This window comes from Microtus ochrogaster, unplaced genomic scaffold (assembly GCF_000317375.1).
Source record: "Microtus ochrogaster isolate Prairie Vole_2 unplaced genomic scaffold, MicOch1.0 UNK47, whole genome shotgun sequence".
NCBI lineage: Eukaryota > Metazoa > Chordata > Mammalia > Rodentia > Cricetidae > Microtus > Microtus ochrogaster.
The window spans coordinates 1956481-1966923 of record NW_004949145.1 but is presented as its reverse complement, the minus strand read 5'-3'; the positions used below and the strand labels follow the sequence as shown (position 1 = coordinate 1966923).

General features: G+C 52.2%; 2 protein-coding genes across 12 annotated transcripts in view; both read right to left on the bottom strand.

The window, feature by feature from the left end:
- The window catches only part of Shisa7 (shisa family member 7), a 19669-nt gene extending 15276 nt beyond the window's left edge, over nt 1–4393 (bottom strand). For 3 of the 11 annotated variants that reach the window (XM_026777114.1, XM_026777116.1, XM_026777118.1), the window contains exon 1: nt 1942–3703. Coding sequence is in view for 2 of the 11 variants with exons in the window: in XM_026777110.1 (XP_026632911.1) it covers nt 3749–4375 (627 nt within the window). In the remaining 9 variants the exon portion in view is untranslated. Of the gene's footprint in view, nt 1–1941; nt 3704–3743 lie in introns of those variants that run through there. The other 8 variants (XM_026777110.1, XM_026777111.1, XM_026777112.1 and 5 more) reach the window with 6 other exon arrangements.
- Nucleotides 4394–4402: 9 nt separating this feature from the next.
- LOC102000970 (isochorismatase domain-containing protein 2) overlaps nt 4403–10443 on the bottom strand; it is an 11539-nt gene continuing 5498 nt past the window's right edge. Inside the window, exons 2-6 of the mRNA XM_005369322.2 lie at nt 8530–8669; nt 8177–8386; nt 7924–7994; nt 7382–7499; nt 4403–4515 (exon numbers count right to left, since the gene is read on the bottom strand). Coding sequence (XP_005369379.1) covers nt 4420–4515; nt 7382–7499; nt 7924–7994; nt 8177–8386; nt 8530–8667 — 633 coding nt within the window. The 5' untranslated portion in view covers nt 8668–8669 and the 3' untranslated portion in view covers nt 4403–4419. The remainder of the gene's footprint in view (nt 4516–7381; nt 7500–7923; nt 7995–8176; nt 8387–8529; nt 8670–10443) is intronic.

Here is a 10443-nt window from a genome sequence, read left to right as displayed (position 1 = left end):
TTGGAACTCACTATATAGACCAGGTCGGCTTGAACTCATAGAGATCCACCTGCCTCTGCGTTCAAGTGCTGGGATTAAAGGTGTGTGCCTCCACATCCAACCACATCTTACCCAATTTCTTTAAAAATGGAGGCAGGCATGATAGCGCCAGCTATCACGGAAGGTAGAGGCAGGAGAGCGCAGTGAGTTCAAGCTTAATCATGACTACATGAGACCCTGTCTTTAAAAACAAATAGCAGGTGGCACACACTTTAATACGAACTTGGGAGGCACAGACAGGCAGATTTGTGAGTTTGAGGGGCAGCCTGGTCTACAGAGTGAGTTCCAGGACAGCCAGGACTGTTTCACAGAGAAACCCTGTCTCAAAAAAGCAAAAACAAAAAACCAAAATGGGTAGATGACATCAACAACTTCCCTGTTGAGACTGTCTTGACTTCTTGCCTCAGTCTACCTGAAGAACCTGAAGTATTGGCCCTTTCATTTTCCTCTAGGCCAGCGCTTCTCAGCCTTCCTAACACCGCGACCCTTTAATACAGCCCCTCCTGTTGTGGTGACCCCCAGCCATAAAATTACTTTCATAGTTCATACGTTCATAACTGTAATTTCGCTACTGTTATTAATTATATGTAAAAATCTATATTCCAACGATCTTAGGCAACCCCCCGAGAGCCCAAAGGGGTTGAGAATTGTTTCTCTAGGCCATTCTAGGGTCATGCCCAAGAACTCTCTACTTTCTTGCCCTTAGTGCTTGCTGCTGCCTGTGTGGCAGATCTCAGCCTGCCAGCCACCCCCCCCCCCATTCAGCACCTCTCACCAAGCATCCCAGCCAGTCCCCAAGCAGCCCCAGACCCGCTGGAGTTCCCGGTCCTGTTGGGTGTCTTCTAGAGTTCTTGTGCGTTTGTCACGGGATGCACACCTTGTCTTGTTATGCATCTTTCACGCCTAGACTAGAACGTCCATGAAGGCGGATGGTTGGATCTACATCTCTGCTTTTCTATGGCACTCAGAATCAGTGTCTGGTACATGTAAATGCTCAGGAGAACATTTATATCTCGGGAAATGTTGAAGCAGGTATGAGAGGCGGATATTCATATCCCACCCACCCTCCCGATGAGAAAAAAATTTTAAGAGCTTCTATCGGTTGCCTATGCCCCACAGTACGCGGACTTGGGGCTAGTCTGTAAACCTGGGTCTCCAGGTAGTAGTCTAGATGGCTTTATCCCACACACAGAGAAGGGAGGGGAGACACCTCGAGAGTCAGTCTTTCTGAGAGTGGCAGACACAGCCCTATAGATCCCTTCATCCTTTGAGCACTGACATATACAATGAGAATTTGGCTGAAAGAATGAAAGCCATCTGGACTGATGGGGCGGAAGGCAGCTGTCTCCCTTGCTCAAAGGCTGGGAGTTGACAGAGGACAACCATCTGCAGATGCAGCAGCCAGTGCAGACACTGGAGACAGGGGGACTGGTTCTGTTTCCCTCACACAACACTGCTCAGACTCATAACAGGATCGATACACAACAGACCACAGGACACCTAAGCAGTGGCCCCAAAGCAAGGACACTCAGTGTCATTCTGGGGATGCACCGATACCTCCTTCCAGAGCATGTGTGTGACTGTGTGCACACACACATCACTCTACACGGACATACAAACATGTGCACGTATTTTAGCCTTTAGTACCCAAGACTCAGATGTCAAGGCACACCAGAGACATTACCACCCGAGGCCAGCTCCCTGCGCTGGCGCAGGCAGCCAGGCAGGCATCCACGCTCATCCTATCTCTGTCATGCAGCCTTCTAGGTGCAAGCACACTCCGGGTCAGCTGTGCAGAATCTGCAACTGGCTTGTGCGAACTCCTGTGGAGCCTACATACCCGCCCCATTCCCTACTCCGCCCCCAGCCCTAGACCGCCCCCAACCTCTAGTTCTCACTCACAAGTCAATGTCCTCCTCCACAGCCAGAGGGGGCGGGTGGAAAGGGAGGCCCAAACCCCCGGTTCTTCCAGCTGCTGCACCTTGCTTGGTTCTCAAATCCAGCCCAGGACTTGAGAGACGCAAGGTACAGAGAAAGAAAGCCAGATTGGAGAGAGGAAGCCCCCAACAAGTCCTATCCCGTCTCTGCTAGCTGGGGGTGGGGAATCTTGGCTAGGATGGCGGAAGTGGGTTGGACTGGGAAGAGCCTCCTGAGGGTCCTGGAAGAGAACAGCAGCAGGTGGGGGGGAGGCTGGTGAAGGGACAGAGGAACAGGATCCAGGAAGAGGGGAACATAGAAACAAAGAGGAAGACAGAGCCAGCCAGCTAGGAAAGAGATAGAAACCCACGGAAGGTGGTACCGGAAGGATGGATAGTGATGGGAAGAAGACAGAGAAAGAGAGTGGGAGACCCAGAGAGGGAGGAACAGAGATGCCGGGGAGTGGGGGTGGGGTGGGCAAGAGAGTGAGAGAAGTGAGACCCAGAGAGGGAGGGCATAACCAACAAGGACCAAAGCCTCTAAAATGCCCTAAGTGGGGTCTGCAGGTGGCAGTGGTGGAGGAGGTAACGGGAGAGCAGATCAGGGCAGGGGTTGGAGAACAAGTGGAGGGGGTGCCTAGGAATCTCGGGGATTGGGAAAACAGTTTGAGGTAGGAATGCGGAAATCAGGCAAAACTGAAGACCTGTGGAAGAAGCAGAGGGAGGGAAGCGGAGCCGGTCCTAGCTACAGGGAAAGATCCCCCAAATCCTTGCCAGAGGAAAAAGTGGGTCTCCCCCAGCATTACATGCAGCTCTACTCTATCTGGGCTGTCTGGGGTCCCTGCCTAGATAGACACTCAGTGCATCCTCTTGTCAGGACCCCTGCCTCCATCCAACCGGCTGTTTTCTCTTTCCTTTTAACCCGACTCTGCCATCGGGCCCTTGCTTCGGGCCCTCTGCATCTCTGCGTCTGTCTGGGGCTCTGTCCCTGATCTCTGTCTGGGGCCTCCATCTCCAGCCTCCCCCGCCTGGAGCTGTATCCTCCCTATGGTCTCCACACCCAGTACTTCAGTCAGGGGCTCTCAATCTCTGCACGCCTGTCCCAGGCTTCTGTCTGATTCCCATCACGGCATTGCCTCCCCATCCCAGCCCTTTGAGACCCCTACTCTTAAGCAGGGTGGGTGGGGGGCCCTGCGGAGGGAGCTGTGTGTTCCCGGCGCAAAATAGACTCCCGTTGCCATGGCGACGCGAGCGCGGCCTCGAGACGCAGGCTTCGGGCTGGGTGTGCGGAGGGGACACCTGGATCCGGAAGGCGGGGGCCGGGGCTCCGACGCCCGTGTCCCAAAGGGCTCCGGAGGATGGCTGGTACTCCTAGGTCCCAGGGGAGGGTATGCTGGACTAGGGGTGACGGGCCTTTTGGGAGGGGGCTGGGCTGCCAGGATCCGCGGTGGTGGTAGGGTGAATCTGATTGTCAATGGGATCGGACTGGTTCGTGCATCCTTGGCGGACACAGGATGCCTTCTAAGGGCTTCCAAGACTGGGGAAGGAATCTGTAAATCTTGGGTGAAGGTTTGACGTGGTGGAGGTTGAAGGGGGCATCTGTAGAGTTTCAACACTCTGATCTCCTTAGGGGCTGCAGAATTCTGCGTCTTGGGCGAGTACGAACCACTGATCAGCAGCTGTCCATCCCATCTATCCATCCATTCATACACTTGTCCATTCCTCCCTATTCCCCTCTTTCCCCCGTGCCTCAGTTTCCCCCTTCTCACCAGGTACAGATGCGCTCACCTCACTTTCCGGATGCGGGACCCTCGGAAAATCGGGGGTGGTAGCGTGGGGACCAGCCAAGGGAGGCAGCGCGAGCGCGTGTCTGCCAGCCAGCGGGGCTGGGCGCGCGCGCGCGCCGATGGGGGTGGGGGCGGCAGGCAGCGTGGCGGGGACCCTGGCCGGCAGCTCTTTCTCGTGCAGATGCTCACCGGCCCCCCGCCCTCCCCAGTGCAGATGTGGCCGCCGCCAGCCCTCGCCTGTGTCTCGCCGACTTGGAGCTCAGAAGAGGCGCCTCCCCCACCCCACTTGCAGGAGACCCCACTTTCTTCCTCCCACAGACCCCTGTAGCCCCTATGATGCCCCCCAAACCCAATAATGGTTCGGTCCTCAGCCACATCAATGTTTATTCTCTGAGACCGGGTCCCAGTTGTGACATTCCTTCCCCCTCCTTTTCCCGCTCCGTGAAGTGGCCCGGGGCCCAGCCCCGCCTCCACCTTTTCCTTAGCCAATTCCCACCCAGCAACAGGAGTCTCATTTACATTTCCGGGACCAACTGTCCAATAAGAAGGCAAAACCACGCCTCCTCCCCCACGGGGGCAGTTCTCCTGGCGGACTGCACCACTCTTGGGATCCATGGATGAAGGAAAAGACATCCATCAACGTCTGGGTGACAAGGAGGGTGGGTCCTTCCTTCAAGTCAGGGCCTGGAGTTTAGCAACAGGGGGTTGTTCTTGCCTTGGAAGAAGCTTAGAAGTCCGATGTCTGGGACTGGCTCCTTAATGATCTTCTGAATCTGCAGGCAGAGGAGGTCAAGAAGTCAAGAACCGTCCTCCTCATCTTCATGATATTGAATCCGAGGAGCACCTCTTCATCTTCATCCCCTTACTATTCCGACAGCATCACTTCTCCGGTCAACCACTTGGAAGTTTTCTTGGTGGCCTCTTCCTCACACTCACCAGGTTGAGCTACACCTCACCCCCATATTGGTCTGCTCTGTTGCCTTGGACCACTAAGGGTGGATGAGTGTACTTTGGGCTCTCTTGCCAACACTGCCCTCTTCTTCACCAATCTCAACCTTCCCGTCATTCCTTTAAGCCCTCAGTTCCCACACAGACCCACACTGTGAGCATGGACTCTCAATTCACTCACACAAGGGTCTCTTGGTTGAACAGGAGGAACCAATCCCATTACCGTCAACCAGCCAGTTCAGTCAAGTTTATCTCCAGAATACTAAACAAACCCCGCATTTCCACTGCCTCTTCCTAGTTAAGTCCCACTACTGACCGGAGGAGGCATGAAAACTGGCCTCTCTTCTGTTCCAGACCACCAGTGAAATCCCTTGGCTATTCCAATTCCATGGTGATCAGCTCCTTTTTTTTGTTTGTTGTTTGTTTTTGTTTTTCGAGACAGGGTTTCTCGAAAAACAAAACCCTACAGGGTAGCTTTGGAGCCTGTCCTGGAACTAGCTCTTGTAGGCCAGGCTGGCCTCGAACTTATAGAGATCCACCTGCCTCTGCGTGTCCCACCACCGCCGGGCCAGCTCCTATTCTTTTTTTTTTTCTTTTAAATGAAGCATAGTTAAAGTTTATTAAGATATCTTAAAATAGATTTTTGGAACAAAGAGAGTTGTTTTTTCTCTTCCTGCAGCCCCAGTAGCCTCTGGGATTCCCTAGTAGGAAGAAGATAACCCCCAAAGCATGCATGCAGTCTTACCAAGAGGGAGCTGACTCCTACCCTATCCACTCTGGGGCTCTATGGACCAGGCAAACACTCCCCACACAGGCTTTCTTTACTTCTTGTAAAGAAATAAATGTTGGTGTTGCTGGGATAGAGCGTAGGGCCTTGCCAAGGCTAAACAGCTACCTGATAGCAGCCACATCCATGACCTGCTCTGGGGTACCCCATTAGCTGGGCTATTGTGCAACCCCAAATCTTTCCTAAGAGTTTCCCTCTCCTCCCCAACCTGCTAGTGTTGGCCACACTCAGCTACACACAATTCTTGGAAGAAGGCAAACTCAGCCCTAGCTCTTGACCTTGGCTCCAGCTACCTCCTGGAGCAGTCTCCGGGTCTCGGGCTCAAGGTTCCCCATTCCCATTCTTCACTCCTCTTCAGTCCCGCTCCAGGTTATATTGTTGATGAGCATGAGGTGACCTTTTTCTTTTGGGGTAGGAAACAGGGTCCAGCATAGCACCACTCAAACTTACCAAGTAGCCAAGGATGACCCTGCTTGCCTGCACCTCAAGAGTGCCACAATGGGGGTGAAGCACACCTCTAACCCCAGACCTCGGGAGTGCCACAACGGGGGTGGTGCACACCTCTAACCCCAGACCTCGGGAGTGCCACAACAGGGGGTGATGGAGCACACCTCTAGCCCCAGACCTCAGGAGGCAGAGGCAGGCGGATCCCCATGAGGATAGCCTGGTCTCCACATTAAGTTCCAAAGGACAGTCTACATAGTGAGACCCTATCTCAAAAGCAAAGCAACAGCAGGGTGGTGGTGGCGCATGCCTTTAATCCGAGCACTTGGGGAGGCAGAAGCAGGCGGATTTCTGCCAGTTTGAAGCCAGCCTGGTCTACAGAGAAGTACCAGGACTGCCAGGGTTATACAGAGAAACCTTGTCTCGAGAAATCAAAAGCCAAACTAAAACAAACAAAAGACAGAGGGCCAGCCAGATGCCTCATCAAGCGGAAGTGCTTGTGATGCTAGCCGAACCTGAGTCCAATCCCCCAGAGGTAAGAAAAAACTGACCACTAAAAGTTGTTCTCTGACTGCACACACCACCAGCATGTAGTGCATGCCGCACATGCCCGTACTATCAGAAGAAAGAAACAGCCAGTTGTAGTGGCACATGCCAGTACGATTTGCTGAAGGAGGCAGAGGCAGGAGGATCACGAGTTTGAGGCCAGCCTGGGCTAGACAGCCTGGAGAGATGGCTCAAAGGTTAAGAGCACTGGCTGCTCTTTCAAAGGGCCTGAGTTCAATTCCCAGCAACCACATGGTGGCTTACGACCATCTATAATGAGATCTGGTACATTCTTCTGGTGTGCAGGCACACATGCAGGGAGAACACTTTATACATAAATAAATCTTTATAAAAAAATAAAACAAACAAATAAATAGGGCTGGAGATACAGCTCAATCAGTAGGGTATTTCCCTAGCAGGCTTAAAGCCCTAGGTTCCATCACCACCACATTAAAAATAAAAAAAAAAAGAGCAGCTGGGTGGTGATGGTTCACGCCTTACGCCTTTATTCCTAGCACTTAGGAGGCAGAGGCAGGAGGATCTCAGTGAGTTTGAGACCAGCCTAGTATACAGTGCAAGCTCCAGGATAGCCAGGGCTACACAGAGAAACCCCCATCCAAACAAACGAACAGAAACAAACAAACAAAAAACGCGGGCTGGTTTCTTGGCTCAGCAGTTAAGAGTGGTGGCTGCTCGTCCAGAAGTTCCGGATTTGATTTCCAGTACCCACTTGATGGCTCACAGTCGTCTTTAACTCTAGTTCAGGGAACCCAATGAGGGCACCAAGCACCAGGCACACAAGTAGGGCACAGACATACATATAGGCATAACGAGCAGTAAGACAAAATAAAAGTGAAAAAGAAATGGAGGACGAACTATTTCTCTGTGCCCGGGTGACTGAGAAGGGCCTTTACCTCCTTGAACCGTGGGTGGGTAGAGTCCTTTACCAGCTGCAGAATCAGCGCTTCGCTGGTGGACAGGAAGACACCGCTCTGTCGCATCCGATCCAGGCTCACCAGCCGGTTCATCTCGCTGCGGAGAACAGAGCAGGAGGAGAGGGCAGGTTTTAGTTTTCACGCTGTGCCACATCTGTGTTGTGGGACAGTTTCCTCTCAACGGAAACATAACATCCCTTCCAGACAGGAGGGGGAGGCTCATGAGACTCAGGAGGTAAACAAGAGGCCACACGTGGAGCTGAAGGACTGGCTGCTCTTGCAGAGGACCTGGGTTCAATTCCCAGCACCCACATGGCAACTCACAACCATCTGAACTCCAGTTCCAGCAGATCTGACACCCTCATACTAACGCATATAAAAATGAAGAAAGTCACTGTTTGACTTTGGTGCAATGGTTACAGTTAGGTTCCCCTCTAGGGAGAGTAGATGTCTGAGTGCTGGGGTTCCTAAGGAAACATCTGTGTCCCAGATGTCCACTCACCACAGAGTGACCATCTCACCTTTGAGAAGAGCAGGCATCCACCGCGACATGGACCTGTAGCCCTCGGTCCAGGAGGTCCAGGGCCGTGTTCTAAGGGCAGAGAAAGGTCAGTGAGCCTCACAGCAGTGGGCTGGTAGCAGCGAGAGCGCAAGAACCCTAGAGCAGAACAGAGGACTGAAATAGCTGAGAGAGGCTCAGAGCAAAGCTGGGACCCAGGGTCGGAGAGAGGGCTAGCGGGAAGATTAGGGACCCCTGAGGACAAGGTGTCTCACCAAGATGCAGGCTTGGGTCTCAATGCCACAGAGCAGCACCGACTGCAGGTGAGGCCGTCTGTCCAGCTCCTGCTGCAGTGGGGGCACCATGCTGAAGCACGTTTTGCTCATGGCCTGTATGCCCTGAGTGCCCAGCTCAGGAACTGTGGGACCCAGGCCTTGTGGGTACTGCTCCGTCAACAAGACAGGGACATCCAACAGCTGAGCTACCTGTATGGGAGGGAAAGCATTGTGCTGGGACCCACGAATGAGGGCTGAGGACAAGACTCCTGGGTCTGAGGGAGGAAGACAGGCCCGGACTCCTGGGTCTGAGGGTTTTGGTCTCCACTCTTAGGAAAAACGTTGGCATGTACCTTAAGCATCCGAGCGGCCACTGACACGATCTGTGGGAAGTAGAGGATTCTGTCTCGAAGTTTCTCCTGCATGTCACACAGGAACAAGATGGAGGACTCTGGGAGGATCCTACCCAGGCTAGCCCTGGCTGCTGCCATTGCTGGGGGTGGAGAGAGGAACAGTAGGCAGCGTGAGGTAGGGATGAAGGTTCAGGGATTCATCCTGGATCTGTGCACTCGGCTCTGTGGCCCATGCCTTTCATCTTCCCGTTTCTACCTCTGGGCCTTTTCACCTGTTGTTGTTTGGCCTGGGATTCGCCCCGACCCGTTCTTTCTTTCTGCCCAGTTAGTTCATGGGTGAGGACACTTGCCCCCAAAGCCTTATCTGATCATGTCTACCTTATTCCTGGGGCCAGTGTCAGCCACCCGTCCCCATGACTGCACCTTCCTTTTCTCCTATCCAAAGACTACAGTGTTCGCAAGTCATGCTGTGACCTCTTCCTTTTTCTTTCTTTCTTTTTTGGTTTTTGAAGACAGGGTTTCTCTGTGTAGCTTTGAAGCCTGTCCTGGAACTCACTCTGTAGACCAGGCTGGCCTCGAATTCACAAAGATCTGTCTACCTCTGCCTCCCAAGTGCTGGGATTAAAGGCGTGCGCCACCACCGCCCAGCTTCTGTGACCTCTTTCTACCTGTCCCCGCACTCAGGCCTCCACTCCCTGGAAATACTGATGCTAAAGCAATAAGGTAACTCACTCAGGGACATACAGATCTTAGCTATTGTCTGAGATAAAAAGTGCCACAGGGGATGGCTCGAGGTTAAGAGCACTGGCTGCTCTTCCAGAGGTCCTGAGTTCAATTTCCATCACCCATATGGTGGCTTACAAATTACCATCTGTAATTTGATTAGCTTCCCTCTTCTGGCATGCTGACAGAATATACATGATAAATAAATAAATTTTAAAAAAAGTGCCACAGGGGGCTGGAGAGATAGCTCAGTCATTAACAACTAGGCTCACGACCAAAAATTATAAGAAAATGTGCCACAAGGTCTTGCTATGTAGCCCAGGCTGGCCTTAAACTTATAATCTTCTTGCTTTAGCCTCCTGAGGTCTAGAAGTACATACATCTGCCACCATCCCAGAGTCTTTGAGATCCTTTTAAAGCCTACCTTCCCAGCGTGCCCAATACTTCCTTTTAGCCTCAGTTTACCCATGAGTAAAACACTGTGGCTGAACTTTCTGGGTCTGGTAAAGACACACAGAACGGGTGTTAATAAGCCACAGGAAGTAACAAAAGCCTAACATGTGCTACGGCATAGAACCCCCAAAATGTTATGCTTAGTTAAAGAGAGCATGACCCATACATTCCTTCGAAATGGCCAGAACGAGCCACGTGTGGTGGCTCACACAGTGATCCTAGTGTCCAGAACAGCAAGACTTGCTGAGTTTTCAAGGGTGGCTTGAGCTACGTGAGTTCTAAGGTAGCCTGGGCTGTAGAGTTTCAAAAAGCCAAAAACAGAGCCAACAAGATGGCTCAGTGGGTAAAAGGGCCCACCACTGAACCCAAGGACCCATGGCTGACTGGCTCTGGTGGAAAAAAATAACCAACACCCCACAGTTGTCCTCTGACCTCCATATGTCTCTCTTTCATACACCCCATATGTTGTGAAATATTATTTTAACTAGGCATTTGTTTATGCTGCGGAATATGACTTAAACTGTGTAAAGGTGTGTTACATTTGTTTAATGATGAAAGGATGTTTGTTTATGTAAACACGTGTTGCATTTGTTTCACCTTGCCTGCCTAAGGCATCTGATTGGTCTAGTGAAGAGCTGAACAGACAATAGCTAGTCAGGAGAGGGATAAGTGGGGAGAGAGGGGAAATCTAGAGACGAAGAGAAGAGAAGAGAAGAGAAGAGAAGAGAAGAGAAGAGA